The 18,244-nt window shown below is 42.1% G+C and overlaps 1 protein-coding gene across 13 annotated transcripts in view; it reads left to right on the top strand.

Moving 5' to 3' along the window:
• The window catches only part of LTBP1 (latent transforming growth factor beta binding protein 1), a 362,585-nt gene that overhangs the window by 274,054 nt on the left and 70,287 nt on the right, over positions 1 to 18,244 (top strand). For all 13 annotated transcript variants that reach the window (XM_045827131.1, XM_045827129.1, XM_045827127.1 and 10 more), the window contains 3 exons: positions 4,386 to 4,508; positions 10,331 to 10,453; positions 12,645 to 12,767. In XM_045827131.1, the coding sequence (XP_045683087.1) occupies positions 4,386 to 4,508; positions 10,331 to 10,453; positions 12,645 to 12,767 (369 nt within the window). The remainder of the gene's footprint in view (positions 1 to 4,385; positions 4,509 to 10,330; positions 10,454 to 12,644; positions 12,768 to 18,244) is intronic.

The following is an 18,244-nucleotide window of genomic DNA, read 5'->3' as shown; positions in this document are numbered from 1 at the left end:
ATTTTACATTTTTCAACTCGTTAACATTTTTGAAACCAAACCAGATACTAGACTTGACATTTTCATGTTGCTGTCAGGAATTTCCATGCTTAGTGTCTAGGCTCATTTTGTCCTGTTATTTACTTTGGCTTCCATGCCTGGCTTCTTCTTTCAAGTTGTGTGCTTTCCATGTGTACGAAAGTGGATTCCCACAAAGGAAGGACGGATAATGAGTCGGTCTGGAAGTGCTATTCTGGTTGTTGTGGAGAACACTCAGTTCACCATAATTAGTGATTCTGGGAAAGTGCGGCAGAGCACCGAGGCAGTGGAGGTTGCTTGGCTTGTTCTCAGTGTACATACGAAATGCACTTGCGCGTGCACGCGCACACACACACACACACCTTTGCCTCACCTTGGTAATACTTTATTTCTCAATTCTGTTGTAAGAAAGGTACACTATAGTTTTCATGAAATGCAGTGCAAATGAATGTACTCTGAATTCTGGATCGCTGACCTAAAATTAGATCTCTTGTTAATGTGTTCATGACTCTGCCTGTTAACATTAAGAGGGTGAAAAACTCAACTGCTTTTGTGGTGAGCATTATCAAATGAAATGGATATAATCAAGAGCCTTATCCAACAACTTCCAGTCAAGATGAAGGCGTAGGCAGATGTGGCTCACCTCTTGGCACAGCTACATCAAAATTAAAACTAAAATATAGAACAGCCATCACTCAGAATTGTCACAAATCAAGTTGAATGGAAGTCTGATAACTACGGAATTAAAGAAACCACATCCATCAAGACTGGTAGCAGGAGTGCAGATGCAGAATGGGCTGGTCCCTCACTCATGTGTGGTGGATTAAAATTTGGGAGGGGCATCTCTGGAGTGGGGAGTGCCAGCCCCATACCATGCCCCCCAGCCCAGGGTTCCAGTGCCAGGAAGATAAGTCCCCACAACCTCTGGCTGCAAAACCAGCAGGGATTGAGTCAGTGAAAGAAACTTCTGCAGCCCTAAGCAGTTCCTCTTAAAGAACCTACACTCAGAATCACCTACTTGGACTCACTCCCTTTGAGCCCCAGCATTGGAGTAAGAGCTTGAAAGGCACCATTGTCATAAAAGGAAGAACAGAAGTGTCTGGCATCAAGGAGAGCGGAGGTCATTGTCCCTTTTCTAAACCCTTTCACCACAGAGCTGGCAAGCTGGCACCATATCTGAGACTTCATCCACCTAGCTAACATTATATGACTCGCCTTGGAGATCCCCAGAGACTCCACCAACCCAACTTATGGGCCCAGCCAAGCTGCTTTTCTGTATGAATGGCTGGCCTTGCTTATGCTTCACAACTTCCTAAATCCTATCAAACAAGCAACAGTTGGCCTCAGTGAGCCCCAGGTCCAGCACTAGCAGCAGCAAGCCTAGATTCATAGCTTAACTGAACCCAAGCTTGCTCTGGGAATCTCCAAGCCCAGAACAAGTGGTATCCATATAAGATTGCTCTATAACTTAGGCAAGACGGTCCTGGGCAAAACACAGGTGGGGGCTGACCTTGGCCTTTACCACCTGGAAAACCCCAAGGCCAGTATACCCAGTGGACAGCTACAGATCACATCAGAGCACCACCACCTGGCCCCTACTCAGCTGACTCTCCACAGAGGGTAGAGGTTGGTGGTCAGTGGTCACAGCCAGACCTTGCAGCTGACTGGCCTGGGTAAATCCCTGCTGTTGATCTGCCAACAGCTACCAAGGCTCAACCACAAGAGAAGGGTGTGCTCAACCCACACAGAGGGTGCACCTCGAGTACATAGCTTGGGTGATGGGGAGGCTGTGCCACTGGAACCTACAGGATATCTACTACATGCGGCCACATTACCAAGACACGGAGTCACAGTAGCTCTACCTAGTACATAGGAACAAACACAGGGAGGCTGCCAAAATGAGGAGACAAAGAAACATGGACCAAATGAAAGAACAGATCAGAACTCCAGAAAAAGGTCTAAACAAAATGGAGATAAGCAATGTATCAAATGCAGAGTTCAAAACACTGGTTATAAGGTTGCTCAAGGAACTTAGTGAGGTCCTCAGCAGCATGAAAAAGATCCAGTCAGAAATGAAGGATACACTAATTGAAATAAAGGACAATTTACAGGGAAACAACAGTAGAGTGGATGAAGCCAAGAATCAAATCAATGATTTGGGAAACAAGGAAGCAAAAAGTAACCATTCAGAACAATAAGAAGAAAAAAGAATCCCCCCAAAATGAGGATAGAATAAACAACCTCTGGAACAACTTCAAGAAGTCCAATATTCACGTCATAAGGGTGCCAGAAGGAGAAGAGAAAAAGCAAGAAATTGGAAATCTATTTGAAAAAATAATGAAAAAAAACTCCCCCAGTTTAGTGAAGGAAATGGACATGCAAGCCAGGAAGCACAGAGAGTCCCAAACAAGATTAGGCCCACCCGAAGACACATCCTAATTAAAATGCCAAAGGTTAAAGATAAAGAGAGAATCTTAAAAGCAGCAAAGAAAAGAAGTTAGTTACCTACAGAGGAGTTCCCTTAATACTCTTAGCTGATTTCTCAAAAGAAACTTTGCAGACAAGAAGGGATTGGCAAGAAATATTAAAAGTCATGAAAAGCAGGGAGCTACAGCCAAGGTTGCTCTTCCCAGCAAAGATATCATTTAGAATAGAAGGGCAGATAAAGAGCTTCCCAGACAAGAAAGAACTGAAGGAGTTCACCATCACCAAACCATTATTATATGAAATGTTAAAGGGACTTATTTAAGAAAAAAAAATCAAAACTGTATATAAAAAGGTGGCAAAAATACATATCTATCAACAATTGAATCTGAAAAACAAACTAAGCAAACAAGAAGGACAAAGACAGAATCATGGATACAGAGAGCATTTTGATAGTTGCCAGATGGGAGGGGATTTGGTGGGAATGAGTGAAGCGGTGAGGGGATTAAGAAGTCCAAATAGGTTGTTACAGCATAGCCATGGGGACGTAAAGTACAGTATAGGAAATGGAGCAGCCTAAGAACTTACACGCATGATTCATGGACATGGACAATGGTGGGGAGATTGCCTGAGGGATGGGGAGTGCTGGGTGGAGGGTGGACAAAGGGGGGAAAATCAGGACAACTGTAATAGCAGAACCAATAAAATATAATTAAAAGCAAAAACTAAAACATACACATACACACACACAAAAGCGCCTTTTCCTCCTTATTGTCTGCCTGCTTTACAATGAAATTGCATAGATTAAGTTACCGACTGCTATCTAATTAAGCCTCAATTTCGATGCTGTGTGTGCGTTTAGCACTTTGTGCTTTGTTTTTCCTCTAAAGTTTTGGTTCTTCATGTTAAATTATGTCTTCCCACTACAACACATAGTGGACTTACCCAGGGCCCCTCAAGCGGGACCCAGAATTAATTATGTCCTCATAGGAGCCTAATGAATGTTGTTGAAGGAAATCAGTGAACACTTAGATGATTATTTTTTATACAAATGCTGTGTTAACTAAGAATAAAAAGCATAACAAGCAAATAATAACAAGCTTAACTCTCTCCGTTTCTATCACTGGGCTTCACTGGACTTAATGCCTTGACGGAAACTCACAGGTGAAAGGACGGGCTTTGGTGTGAACGCTGACGGGGCTCAAGTCTCAGAGCCTCCCTTTTCTAACCGCCTGGCCTGGGGCAAGCCACTGAACTCCCTCCTTCACCTTGGCTGCTTCCTCTCTGTGAAATTGCTAGCTGGGTGTCGTTAAGATTAAATGAGATAACATAGGTGAAACCTTTAGTGCCTGCATGCAGTAAATGCTCGACAAAGATTGGTTGTTATTATTTTATCTGCCTTTTCAGCCTACGGCATACCTTCAAACTGCCCACACGTTGGTTTTTATGACAAAGGCTATTTTAGTTTTTTTTTTCACTTTACTATTACACTTTTCTTTGCATTTCCTCTGGGTCAGGATGCATATTTTTTTGCTTCTACAAATACTCTCATCCTACTGAACTCATCAGTTTTCTAAGTGGAACTTGATGCGACTTTGATTCTTGGGATATTTTCTTTGGTAGGACATGTCATTCTAGAACTGCTGTCTCTTTTGCTCTCCTGTCTCCGACAAGCCTTCCACTGAACTTATTCATAGAGTGTGTCTGGTTCCTTTTTGAGTTATTTTGTAGAAATAAATTAAGGCATAGGACCATCACCTATGCAGCTCACACTAGATTTTTTCCTTCCAAGGGCTAATTTGAAAACTTATCTTAAAGAACCTTCCCCTCTTTTCAGAATCCACTATTTTCTTTCTACTGAAATTTAGCCTTATTCATGTGTTATTTCTTTTTTCTCTGTCTGTTCTCCCCCCTCCCCCGTCTGTTATGCCACATTCTTCAAGATGTGGATGAGTGCCTGGAACCGAAGGTCTGCACCAACGGCACTTGCTCCAACCTCGAAGGCTCCTACATGTGCTCCTGTCACAAGGGCTACAGCCCGACTCCAGACCACAAGCACTGCAAAGGTAAACGCTGCGATCGCATTTCTCATTTTTCTGTGCGCTGCCGTGAAGAATATGTTAGAGTAACTAGCCTTTGAGAAGGGACCACGCTGCCTGTCCTTCAGTTGGACTGAGTGACGTGGGGCACGTGTTGGTTGGCATCTTTGAAAGTGGCTCCTCCTTGTGGTTAAATATAGACCATTTCTATTTGTATAAAGAAAGACAATGTATTTTTCCAGAGCATCTATAAACCATAGATCTGTTTATTTAATTTTTTTTCTGGTTATGTAAATAATATATGCAGTTGCACAGTCCTGTGGATATACTAAGAACACTTAATTGCATACTTTAAACAGGTGAATGGCATGGTATTCGAATTGTATCTCAGTGACTTGCTATTAAAAGACAACATACAGTCATTGTAGAAAATTTAGCAAATGCAGAAAGGTAAAAAAGGTAAGGTAGCAATGTTATAATCCCATTCATAGACATTTATATCTCATGGATATTTTATATAGTTATGTTCTGTGTATAATTTTGAATCCTGCTTTCTGTTACTTAATAATATATGTAAGAATTTTACATCTCATTAATGGTGCTTTTCACAAGTCTTTCAAAAAGCCGCATAACATTCTAGCGTATTGCTCTATCACCATCTCCTTGCTGTTCTTCAGCTGTTGAACACACACACTTTTCCCACCTTCTCATTATTATGTGGGGAAAAAAGATCTTTAACAGTCACATTTTTAAAAAAGAACCTATGTCTGAGTTTTAGGATTATTTCTTTACTCACAAAAGTGGGAACATTGATGATCTGAATTATTTTTACTATTTTGGTAGAGCACTAATTTCTAATTGTTAAAATGTATGGTTTTTTATAAAAGGTTTAATATTTCTATGTTTATTTCCTTTAATACTGACCACTTCTATTTATTAAATATTAACTTTATTACTAAATAAATTTAACTGAATATATTTTAAATGATATAATTGTATTATAATAAATAATAACCTCTAACAAACATAATTATGCATTTATATTTACTCTTTTATAAATTAATGTTAGTATCTTTTCCCATTTATCAGGTTTTTAAATCAAAGTATGTGAACACTTTATATATAATTTATACAAACCTGTGTATATGTGCACATATGTTACATATACCATTTTTCTAGTATATTGCTATAGTTTGCCTAAGGTTTTCCTAATTTTCTTTTTCATAATTCCTTTTTTTAAAGAGGTTATAAATATTTTTCTAGTTAAATCCATGAATTCTTTTCTTTTGCTTTCTATGGTTTTATACACAAAAGCATGTTCTTTGAAAGGAAAAAGTAGTGAAATAAGTAAAAGTTTTCTTCTTTCTAAGTGTCTCTATGCAAGGGAAGGACCCAGGGTTCATGTCTCACTGTGGCAGGCAGTCAGTGGGCGGAGACCCAGCTGCCCTGTAAAGCATCTCCCACTGGCATCTGAATTGGTGCCGTACCCCTTCATGCAACAGAACACCAGCCACTCCTTTTCTCCCCAGTCCTTCCCCTCTTGGCCCGAATCCACAACTTGCCTACCAGCTCCTTAAGCCAGGCATCTCAGACCAAATTAAATGTGTGTCGGAAAGGTATCATTTCTTCCCTCCTACACAGGGTTAGTGGTGGGTGAAGATCGCAGGCACTGGAAGTTATTGTTCACTTTTATGTGATGACTATTTCCATTCTAGTGTCATATCCTGTCATGTATCTTCTTTCTTCCCAACCTTTCTGCTTCTTTTCATCAGTTTATTCCTGAAAACTCTTGTCATCTGTGCCAACCTTCATATTCCAAATGTATCGATCACTACTGCTTTCTTCAGCTTGCATTCTCTGGCCCACCCAAATGGATGTTACGATTGCCCTGTGGATAGTCTGGGCATATTTTGACCCAAGGCCCTTCTCATGATTATCCTGCCTTGCACACACATCTCCTTCCTCACTGCTCACATCCTACGTGAACCACGGTTCTCCGGGGGCTCGCCATGCAACCTCGGATAAATGATCTCAGATTTTCACATCCTGCATCATCTCTAAAATGTTGGGATTGGACTCCACATGGATAATGCTCAGAGTAAACAGATGCTGAATGAATGACTCATTCATTGACACTCTCTTATTCTTGGCCATTGCCATCCTAGCTGGGCTGCTCCTCTCTGATTGGCCTCCCTGGCGCCCAGGATTCACGCCATCAGTCGCCGCCACCCCTAGGAACACTCATGTTATGCAGTCTGGTGGCACTCTGCCAGGCTGCTGGGAAGCCTCTCTTTACCTTCCTTTTCTTCCGCTCCAGTATGTCAGGGGCCTGACATGTTCCAACTGCAGATGTCACTCACAGGATATCATCCCTCAGAGAACTTTAACTCCTTGGAAGAGGTGAAAACCTGCAACAGACAAGTGTAGATACTTAAGTGCCAAGAGATGTTATGCGAGTGTCATGTACCCCTGATACTGTGAGGACGAGGGTGCTTCACCCCTGTGACTGTGACTCCCATCTAATCCTGAGAAAAGCGTTAGACTAGGGACATTCTACTGGATTCTGGCCCTACCCTCAGGAAAAATAAGAGGACAAGGAACAGAAGGAAAGACCGCCTGGGAAGACGAGACACCCACCTGCAGCGTGGTACCTGGAATGGAATCCTGGAACAGAATGATGACATAAATGGAAAATCTGGTGAAATCCAAATCCAATCTGGACTTTAGTTTGAAAAGGCAGAAAAGGCAGCGTATCAGATTCTAACGTGGACTTTGAGAAACTGCGTGAGCTTGGATAAGTTCTTTCAATTCACTAGGCCTGACTTGCTCATCTGCAAAAAAAGGCAACAGCAATGTTGCCTGCTGGGCTGGTGTGAGCATTACACATGAGAATACAGGAACAGAGGTGATACATGCAGGGGCAGGTGAGGTAGTGCAGGGGCAGAGCAGGACACGTTGTCGTTGGTAATGTCGATGGTGTTATCTGCTGAGTTGTGCGGAGGCGAGTACTACAAAGTTCTGTGAAAGCCCAACGGCATGTGACTAGTTCTGCTTGCGTGCTTCCGTGATAACTTCACAGACGTGTTGCCATTTGAAGTTAGTCCTAACGTACTGAACATGAAGGAAAGAAAAATGTAGCAGGCAGAGAAAACAGCACATGTCAAAGCTTGGTGGTGGGAAAGGGCTGCTGCCTCCCCTTGCCACTTAACCTTGCCCCCCACTCCAAGTCTCCTGGTGTCTATCCATCACGGTCTGGCACACTGTCCCGAGACATCCCCAGCTTCTTCTTCAGAAACCTACGGTGTGCTCCAGGTTTTCCTTACTCGCCAATCACAGCCCTTCCTTTTTACAATAATAAATTACATAACATCCTTTTTCTTTAATTATGTCATTATCTTTCCTCAACCACATCAGCATACAGATGTCAGAATCCTCCCAGATCATAAATCTCTCCCTTTCCCAACATTCTAGCAACTCTGCTAATCTTATCTCATTGATGGTGCTAAATACTGACTTTGTCTTCACCTCACTAAGTGTACCAGCAATCTTTATCAAGTTTTAAATACATTACCTAATGCATTAATTTATTTCTCTTTGTTTCTTTGTATCTTTTTGTATCTGTCTCTGTGTAGCTCCTTGCATCTGCACATTCTAGGACTGTATTTCCTAAATTTGTACATAACTAGAGGTGGTCTCTATTTTAACTCTGACCTGGACTTGTCATAGTGTAAAAAGTCTCTCAGTTCCCTTTCACAGAGAATAATATTTTCTTTCCATCTCTTGGCACAAAAGAGAGAGGACATTTGTCCTGCATGCCTGTTTTATTGGAGAGCTTCCTTTTATCATAGGAATTTTGTCCCTCATCCGAAAAGAAAAATGCCTTTTTTATCTATAGAATTCAACTGCCTCTGTTCCCCCTTGGTTATTGTAAAGACTCCAAGATCACCTTCTTCAAGATAACTGGGTTGCCCCAAGTTATTCCAAATGTGTATGTCATTACTTATAATGAATTACTTCTGACCGTCTTCCCAGTGTAAATGAAGAACGTATGGAAGATGTCTGGCCTCCCCTGACAGACTTGGAGTGGAGGGTCTAATCTTCACATGGGAATGCTTAACCTGTCATCTTCTTTGAGAAAGTCAAAAGGAGTCCGAGGCACTAACAGTGTTGTCAGGCATTACGTGAGATCCCCCAGCTACACGAGCTGTTGCGGGTCTTAAGTTCTCGAACTGAGAGATAGATCGCGAGTATTTTTTAGAATGTGCTGAAAGAAATTATGGTGTGAGATGTTCTTTGCTGTCGACCACTCCTAGAGCTAATAGACTTAGAGTGCTGGAAAGGTATAAAATAATTCTTAAAATAAAGTTCAGCTCGCTTCTTTAATTTCCCTTTTGGTAGTCAGTAGTTGGCAGCCAGGACTTATTTATAAATAAAAGGAAAGAGCCAATAACACAATCAGTGAAACAGAAGTTTCTAGTAAACTCATTTCTATGTAAAATTAAACGAATAAGAAACAGATTCCTGAACTTCAATTAGTTTATGTGAATTTATTTTTTTCAGAAGCATTGGTTGAGACCTTGCTTATATCAGGATAAAATTCAAAAGGTTAATGCCTCCCTAGTGGTTCCGAGATGCAACTTTGCTCAGGAAACAAGTAATTGGCACTAATGCATAAGGGGAAGGACTGTACAGCCAATTGAGTTCTCCCAGGGAAAACTTTTATATGCATTTTAAATATGACATTTTTTGGAAGAAAGTGATAGTCAGACATTGATTGCTAGGGGCTGGTTTCCTTAAAACAAAGTCTGTTCTTTCTAGATGAGGGCTCCTTTCTCCCCCTCTGAGCACAAAGGGCTGGTGTGGGTTTCTTCTGTTCAAGACTGACTGATCTAATTAGAGCAGAACAACCTAATGGCCAAACAGAACCGTTTAGAAAACCAGCTCTACTTCTGCTACAAGTGTTCTCAAGCTATCGATGAGGCCAGTCCTCTCTTCATTTGTGTGAATGGTATACGCAGCATCTCCTAGAACACTTACAAAGAGTTCTATTCTTTCTCAGTCAATAACTTTATGTTTAATCAAGGCATTCAAAAAACTCCCACCGCTTTCTCTTTGACATTCAAGCAGCTGTCAACATGATTCCATCATTCCACTTGGCTTTCCTTGTTTCTTTCCAAGTAAATTCAGTGTCTTTTCACACAACTGTTTGTTCTTACCCTCTTTCAGCTTCTAAGTACAGTAGGAATGTTTATTTCTCGTGATTACTGCCTACAATATGGTTTTGTTTTGAAAGTTCCTGGTAGAGTTTTCATTCCGCCTTCTTTCACGAAATTCTGCAGGTCTACAAACTGCCCATTGTCGTTATTTTGTGCTGGAGGTTCTGTCTTTTATTTTCAACTCTAAAATATTTTACATTGTGTTGCTGCTGTAGCCGAAGCATGGGAGAGATGGCAAAGGGCTTGATGTTGTTTTAAAAGTAGCTTTAACTTGTTCATAAATTTATTGTCCATTTGTAACTATTTCCATTCTACAGTTCAACTACTACGTTGGTATGAGGAACATGAGTGGGCTAAATCATACTAAAATTTATGGTATCTCATATAGGAAGTTCTATCATTTTTGTAATAATAATCCCAGAATGCCCTGTGGAGAACATTACATTCTCTTGGGTTGTTCCCATTTTTTTTTTATTTATAGAATTTTTTGTTTTTGTGGACTCTGCCTTAAAGGGCCAACCTGGAATTGGAATGCCTCGAAGTCAGTTGATTGGTTTACAGTCTCAGAGCAGAACTAACTGCATCTTCTGATGTGACCTAATTTAAAACAATCGCCATCCTTTGTGTGTGCAGATATCGATGAATGCCAGCAAGGGAACCTGTGCATAAATGGGCAGTGCAAGAACACCGAGGGCTCCTTCAGGTGCACCTGTGGGCAGGGCTACCAGCTGTCCGCTGCCAAAGACCAGTGTGAAGGTAGGAGAGTGGCGACAGGAACTACAGAGATTGTAGAGTAAGACACCTGGCCTGAAAATGTGCACTCGGGAACTGAATGGATCTCTGGGGAAGTACATAGGTGACTGGAAGGTCAATAAAGACAGGATGGAAAATGTTTTACATTTGAGAAATATGTCATTAGTGATCAGTAGTTGACCATTAATATTAGTAAGAAAAAATTACCTCTCTCCGTAATTCCTCACTACAGAAAATCCATTGTATTAAATTCATTTGAAAGTTTTACACACTAGGATTCCTGCAATTAGAAGGTCATTATATCACCCTGGTGTATGCTGCAGAATGTTAATGACCTTAGCTTGTATGTATATTCAGCTTTATAAAATTTTTCCCCTTTTTAAAGAAGTATCACTAAAGAAGACTGTTCAACAAGACTGAGATAGTGCCCCATTTCTGCTCAGGGATAACGTTTGTGAAACATGTCCTATTCCTACAGGTGGTAGTGAGGATTTTCGACCTCACTGGGTTTGACCTTAGACTTAAAACAAATGTAATTGAAGCAAATACAAAATCACTTCCCAATAATTACATGCCTCAAGTTGCTACGTTATCATCTGCGACCAGCACAAGTATCTGGAGTTTTTGAAATGTCATATATTTAAGAAAAGAACACATGCTGTACAAGTTCAGTTTTCTTATAAGGAAACAAATCATATTCATGTTTGTATGTCATCTTTGAATACTTAATGAGTAATGATGGTGTTATAAGAGAGAGGCACAATGTATGTATGGTGATACTACAAAAGGATCTACCAGTATTATTGTAACTTTCCCAAGTATCCCTTTGGAGGAAGTCTTGACAATATCTAGTCTAAAAATGGAGAATGTTAGAGCACACACCGGCACACTCACACACACGATAGATAAAGTGATTGGTTCTGGATTCTATGAGTCCCTTTCAAAGTTTTACATTTTTAGGACTCCTGGCCTCAGTTGGCTAAGCATTTGTCCGACACCTCCCATGCAGAGAAAACTACAAATGAGCAGAGGTCTACCCATAATGGAAGAAGGCAATAACAGTCCAGATCCTTTCTTTGGAGGAGACTGTGACATCACTACCTAAGAAAAGTCAGATACACGCAGAACCACCCACCAGACCATCAACAGGGCAAACCAGGGTTAGGTGCAAAATGCTATGATGACCAAAAGGACGCCGTTAATCCGAGTGGGGGAGCGCAGTGGTGTCAGGTCCTGGTGGAAACCGCTGTTTGCGTTAACTCTTAGAATCACATTGCCAGGAGTCGATGAACATACACAACTGTTACGATCGAAGTCTACCGTGAATTGAGTGTCTGCTAATTTAAAACACTAGGTCATCTAAGAAAAATAAAGGCTGTGGGAGATGTAGTCCCTGCTCTCAGGTATCTTAAAATTTAATGAAGAAGATTAGATTAATGATGAATAATTAAAATGTAATAATAAAGATCAATCTACTTGCACATGGGCAGTATATTATTGTGCCTTCTGTGTGGATATGAGGCAGCAATGGGTGTGAGCCTGAGCTCAGGACTGTGGTTACGGAACAAATAATCCCTCAGCCATGGGTATGTGGGTCAAGGAGGAGAGATTCATTGGCGATGTACACGCCCGCTGGGCTGAGAGGAGGGAAGGCCGTTAGAGAAAGTCATTGTGATTGAGAGGCAGGGAACCGGATGCCTGGTGATCAGGTGGCTGACGGGTGAATCATGAGAAAGAAATGATGTACATGGGATGAGGCTTCTGATCAGGGGTCAAATAGTAAAGGAATCAGTGGTGCTATTTTCCAATAAAACTGTATTCACAGTAAAGGCAGTGGGTTGTAGTGTGCAGCCCTTTAGACTGTTACGGAGTGTCATAGTCAAACCTCTGAAAGAAATCTAAGGCATTTACTGGAGGCTTATAGATTCCAGCAAAATATCTGCCCCTCACCCGTGAACAGTGGGATGACTGTGTACAGGCTCTTAACGCATCGATTAAATCTTTAAATTCATCTGCATTTTTCCCTACTCGGGGATTAATGAGTTTTTACTGGAGCGTAGTGTAATTCCCAGAATGAAAAATCCAATCTAAGTTAATTACAAACTGGAGAGTTTATAAATGTCCTGTGCATGAATGATCAGAAGTGTTTTGAAAGCATCGCTTCTGCAGCTCCTGTTTCCTGTCTTGCTCCCAGACATCGACGAGTGCCAGCACCAGCACCTCTGCACCAACGGGCAGTGCAGGAACACGGAGGGCTCCTTCCGCTGTGTCTGTGACCAGGGTTACCGGGCATCCGCCCTCGGGGACCACTGTGAAGGTGAGCTTTGCTCCTGATTTCAGAATCCAGAGATCTGGGTGTTAGCCCTGCCTCTGCCCTTGAGCCCAGCCTATTGACTTCACAGCCGAGGGCATTAGGTCCCTGCAAAGAATTTCCCCATGGTCACACAAATAATGCGGAGAAGGGAGTGGAATCCAGGTTTCCTCTGCACTGCTTGGAGATGTTTTTTAGAAGACCAGTAGCAGCTAAAGGAGTAGAGGACCGGTATAACCTTTCTCAGCTGTGGATGGTTAGCCGTCTGGGGTGTGGAGTTCTGAATTGTAACCTAATTTATGCAGGACCAGCATCCAAAGATCCAAGTGAATAAACCCAAGTTAATTTTGCAGATAACTGGAAAGTTTCTGAGAGCCAAACATTAGTTCAAGTTTGAGCTTTTTGCATAAAATATTTCTAAAGGATATCCCATGGGTACAGCATCATGCAGTTGTTAACCACTTTCACTGTCCACGTGGTTCAGAACAGCTCCCAAGTACTCTGGGCTGCTGAGCCAGGCTGCCACCCACCCGTTGTCGTGTGTGACTTCTGTCTGACTTTTATATCCATCCAAGTACGGTGTTCACCCAGCCCACCTGCTGCCTCCGGACCCTGTCCGTTGTGAGATGTGAACGTGGCAGGTCAGAGCCCCACGCGGCGTGTGAGAGTCTCAGAGTGGGGATCTGGACTCCACGTCTGAGAGCAGTGGATGAGCTTTTCAGTGAATGGGTTTATGGGCCGCATTTCAATGGCCCCAGGTACTTTCCCCTCCTCCCAGCCTCATTGGTCAGGAAAGACCCACCGTCTTGTACTTCACAGCCTCCTGCCTCTCTGCCCAGAGAGTATGGCCCAAGCAGTCACGGCCCCTCTGGAGGGCACTTTGGGCATTTTCAGGGGCCTTAAAATGTCCAATATTGTTCAATCAGTAAATTATCTTCTAGGATTTTATCCTAAGGAGGTAAACATCTGATAGTACCGGTGGAAAGTTGTAATGAGCATGCCTATTGAAAAATAGGCAAATGGTCAAACAAATGGTAAGTCGATATAATAAAGTTCGATTGTGGGGAAGGTCATGTTCGGGGAACTCTGCAACCCATGGCTGCACGTTCACGATCCAGCATGGAGCTGTTCCAGAGGGAGAGAGGCGGCCTTGCTGGGGGAGCCCATGTCAGGAGAGCCTGTTGTCGGGTCTGCTGGTGACATGCTCAGGCCCTAGAGGTGTTCTGCCCCAGCCCTGGCCGGGCCGAGACGTTGACTGAGCCATTGATTCAACTTGGGGCAATGGGTTTTCATCCAAGGGCACGTTCATCTATTTTGGCTGTTATAACATGTAGCCACCTTTCAGAAGTCCAAGATTTGTAGTCTAAAAACATCCGTTGCCTGAAAAGGCAAACAAAAACTGTTTAGCCAACTCGCTCATCATTGTTACGATATATGTTTATAAAAGACTATTATGTTCCATGAGAAAACTTCTTTTGGAATATATTATCAGCTGTTTTTTCTGAAGTCAGGGCTAATTTCCCTACTGTTCTAGGTTATAAATAGGACTGGAGTCCATCCAACTAAGTCAGAGCTCCCTTTGAAACTATATTAGCACTTCAGCCTGCTAATTCCCGACCCTCCCCAGTGTATTTAGCTGTAATTAACTGAGCCGTGATAGTCCACATGCCTCTCACAGCTGTGGGAAGAAGAGCCCTCTTTCTTGTCGGCTCTTATATTTACATGAGTAGTTTTTCTCCAGCAATCCTGGCGAAGACATTGTTTTCTGACAGTTATCCTGCAGTCCTGCTGGCCTTTCACGGCAAGTCAGAAGCCCAAGTGTTGTGTTTGTTTCTGGGCGCAACCGACTCCTCTCAGCAGCCACTTTGTCTAAGATCATGGGGTTACGCCGGTCGTCCTGGTTCTCAGGGGTCTGGGCAGCTCCACCTTCACAGGCTGTGCCTCTGGCTTGTCCCCCTTCCAGGCCCAGCCCCTAATTCCATGCCTGTTGTAGCGCCTCCCCTGCCCCTCACTGCGGTTGCTTCCTGCCGATCCCTTGCGAAGCCTGAGAAAAAGATTTCTGATTTACTCTGACTTCCCGTGGCCCTGTCTCTTGGTCCTTTCTTTGTGGACCGAATCAACAAAGGTGGGAAGAGGTGATAGTATTTCTTTCCTTGTCAGAATCATTCAGTTTATACATTTGTTCAACAAATATTTATTGTAAGCATGGGACATTTAGCAATAGTAATACACCGAACAGACAAAAGTTCCTGCCCTTGTAGAGCTTACATTCTAGTGAGGGAGATAACAATGAACCTGATGAGTAAGGAAAATAGGTAGTGTATTAAATGGTAATCAATGCGATGGAGAAAAATAAAAGGGAGATGTACACAGGGAGTGCCGTGGGAAGGAGGGTGGTGGTTTTAAATGAGGAGGCAAGCAGAGGCTTCCCTGAGATGACGATATTGGATTATTTATGGGAAGAGCGTTTTGTTCAAAGGAACAGCAGGTGCGAGGTTCCCCAGGAGCAGGCTTTGCGGAAGAGATTAAGGGCTCAACATGGGCCATTTAAATTTATGGTGCCTATGATGGGTATTCAAAGAAAGATAGCTGAGATGCAACTGGACCAGTGCATTTGGAACTCAGCAGTGAGTTCTGGGCTGGGAGTCATCAGCAAATAGACAGTATTTAAAGCCGTGAAATTGGAAGAAGTCACCAAGGCAACTGAGTGTAGTGAGAAGACAGAAGAGGTCCAGAGACTGAGTGCCGGGTCCTGCAGCACTGAGAAGTGACGAGATGGGTGGGAGTGAGCAGAGGGACTGGGAAAAGTGGCAAGTAGGAAAGGAGGGAAAGCAGAGTCTTGGAGAAGAGAGTATTTCAAAGGGGCGGGGGTGATGAACTGTGTCAAATGTGAACCAAAGGTTAACTGCAGGATCCAGCCCATGGAGGTCACGGGTAACTGTGACAGACTCACTCTCAGTGGAGGGGCGACCAGGATCCAGCTGCTGCCTTCCTTAAAGCCTGCTGCCCAACTCCTGGAAGGAATCTGTCTTTCACACCGCCCTAGGTGGCCGCTCAGGACAGTCCCAGGCAGGGCTCTTAGTGTTCAGCCTACTTTGTTTGCTAATTTGTTTTGTATTTGAAGATAGAGGTCTTGCAAAAAATTTTTTTAATTAAACCAGACTCCAACATAATGCACTGAGTTTTAAAGTCTGTACAATTATTGATAAATACTTAATGATTCTTTTTCCTCCCATATATTATTTCTCTTAGATTTTGGAAAATGAGTGAAAACCAAATTATTTTAAAGTAGTGTCAGCAAAGCTGATGTGAGGCAAAAGTCTAGGTAATAGATGTTGTTGCTAAAATTCATATTCTCAGGATTCTCCTTGATTTTTTAGAATTGAGGTTTTTTTTTTACATGATGCTAATAATCAAGTATTCCTTTTCTTACTTCATTATCTCAGTTTCCTACAGAGCAAATAAAGAAAGAAAGGTAAATCATCATCAATAAAAAAGACCGTCTATTCAACACGCATTAGAATAGCCGTGGAGTTATTATAATTAAATGTGGGCCATGGGAACTTTCCTGCCCTGCTGGTGGGGTTGTAGAGTGGTGCAGCCCCTTCAGAAAACAGTTTCTTCAGAAGTCGAACCCGCTGCGTCCCCCAGCCGTTCTACCCCTAGGGGTCCTCAGGGCAAATGAAAGCACATGGTCACACACAGACTTCCCCATGGGTGTGTATAGAAACTTCATTCATAACAGCCAAAATGTCAACAATCCAAATACTCACCAAAAGGGAAAGGGTTAAGCAAGTCGGAGGTCATTCACACAGTGGAATGCAACTTGGTGGGAAAGAGGAGCAAGCTAGTGATACATGCATTTGGGTGAATCTCACAAACACTGTGCTGAGCAGCGGTAGTCAAACAGAAAAGGGGCACCAGGAAGCCTTTTGGGTGATGGAAATGCTTGTACCTTTTCATTGTTGTTAATGGTTGTCCATTTTATTTATTTATTACGTTTTAAGCAAAGATTCATAAACTGTAGATTAGAATTTATTCCCAGTTGGTACAATCACTATTCAAAGTCATGAAATTAGCAGACCATTGGAGTTGAAGAATTAGTTTTACAGAATATATATCTCTAAATGCCTATTCTTAATTAACTTTGTTTCCATTTTTAGCAGTCTTGCTTATACCAAAGATTTGAATAAAACATTTGTTGGTATATTCAAAGTTCATAGAAGATGTTTAATCCTCCATGTTTTTATCTGTCTCTGTGATATATAATGGTTCCTTCACTGTCTCTTTCATGGCAATTGTAACACCCAAGGCATCAGGTTAATAGGAATGGAGAGGTTAAGGTCAGACTGGAAAAAGAGTAAAAAAAAAACACTACTAAGCTTTACATTTGGCACTACAGAATAACATCCTTACAAGGAAATCTCATCAATTCCTTAGGAAATTATTGCGTTTGCAATGACTTAACAATCCAACGGTAGATCTGAACAGATAGAAATCGATACATAAATGCCTACACCTTGAGTGCGATCATAGTCACACGGATGTTTGACATTTGTCAGACTCATTGAAATGGACTCTTAAAATTAGGTGCATTTATTGTATGTAAATTGTACTTCGATGAACTTGGAAAACACATTAAAAATAATAACCCACGTAATTGGTGACAGAGTCACATCAGAATTTGTTTTTTATGTTTTAGGATCAGTATTCAGAAACATTTTAAATCTGGGTGAATACCATAATAACTTGTTTTTATTTTGATAGAATGAAATTGTAAGGTGCTTATTTCTCTTTTATTTTCCCCATGAATGGCACAGAAGCCAGTTAACTGGTCGATTGGGTTCTAAGACGAAAATTTAATTGGCGCCTCCATATTTTGAACCAGACGGCACGGAGAACTGGACCTCGGCAGTTTCCATATTCACTCCCACCTGGAGCTTCTCATGTATTTTCACAGCCATCATGGCCATTTGCAGGAAATGTCATAGCATGCCAAATTCTGAGAAAACAAAGGAGGTTTGGTTCCTTAGCTTTCTTCACTGCTAATAATTTAAATCCTCTGCAGACAAAAGAGGAAGGACCCATGGAGTGTGTTAGGAATAACGAGCTCTGACTAGGAGTAAACGTGGCACTAACCAGCTCTCCGGGAAGTTCTGCCCAGCATTCACGCAGGGAGGGGGGTCATTAATTGTCTCACATGCTTACAGTCAAAAACTCATTACTGGTTACACAAACCATTTTTAGTCGTGCATGTGCTTTGAATATGTATATTAAAAAATCCAGGCAACATCAGACCTGTTTGTGACAGCTGCTGAGTTAGTGACTTGAGTGACGCTTTGATCTTGCTGAGTCCCTTTCCTTGCCGAAAGCCCCTCTTCCTCCTCCTCCTCCACCTTCTGTCCCACTGACCGAGCTTCCAAGTAAATCCCGTTCGTGACCACGAAGCCTTCTTTGACCTTTACGGTATCTCCTTTCTAAAT

The sequence above is a fragment of the Phyllostomus hastatus genome, unplaced genomic scaffold (assembly GCF_019186645.2).
Source record: "Phyllostomus hastatus isolate PE091 unplaced genomic scaffold, TTU_PhHast_1.1 phas_scaffold_78, whole genome shotgun sequence".
NCBI lineage: Eukaryota > Metazoa > Chordata > Mammalia > Chiroptera > Phyllostomidae > Phyllostomus > Phyllostomus hastatus.
Note: the sequence above shows the minus strand (reverse complement) of the source record. Positions and strands in the feature narration are given on the sequence as shown.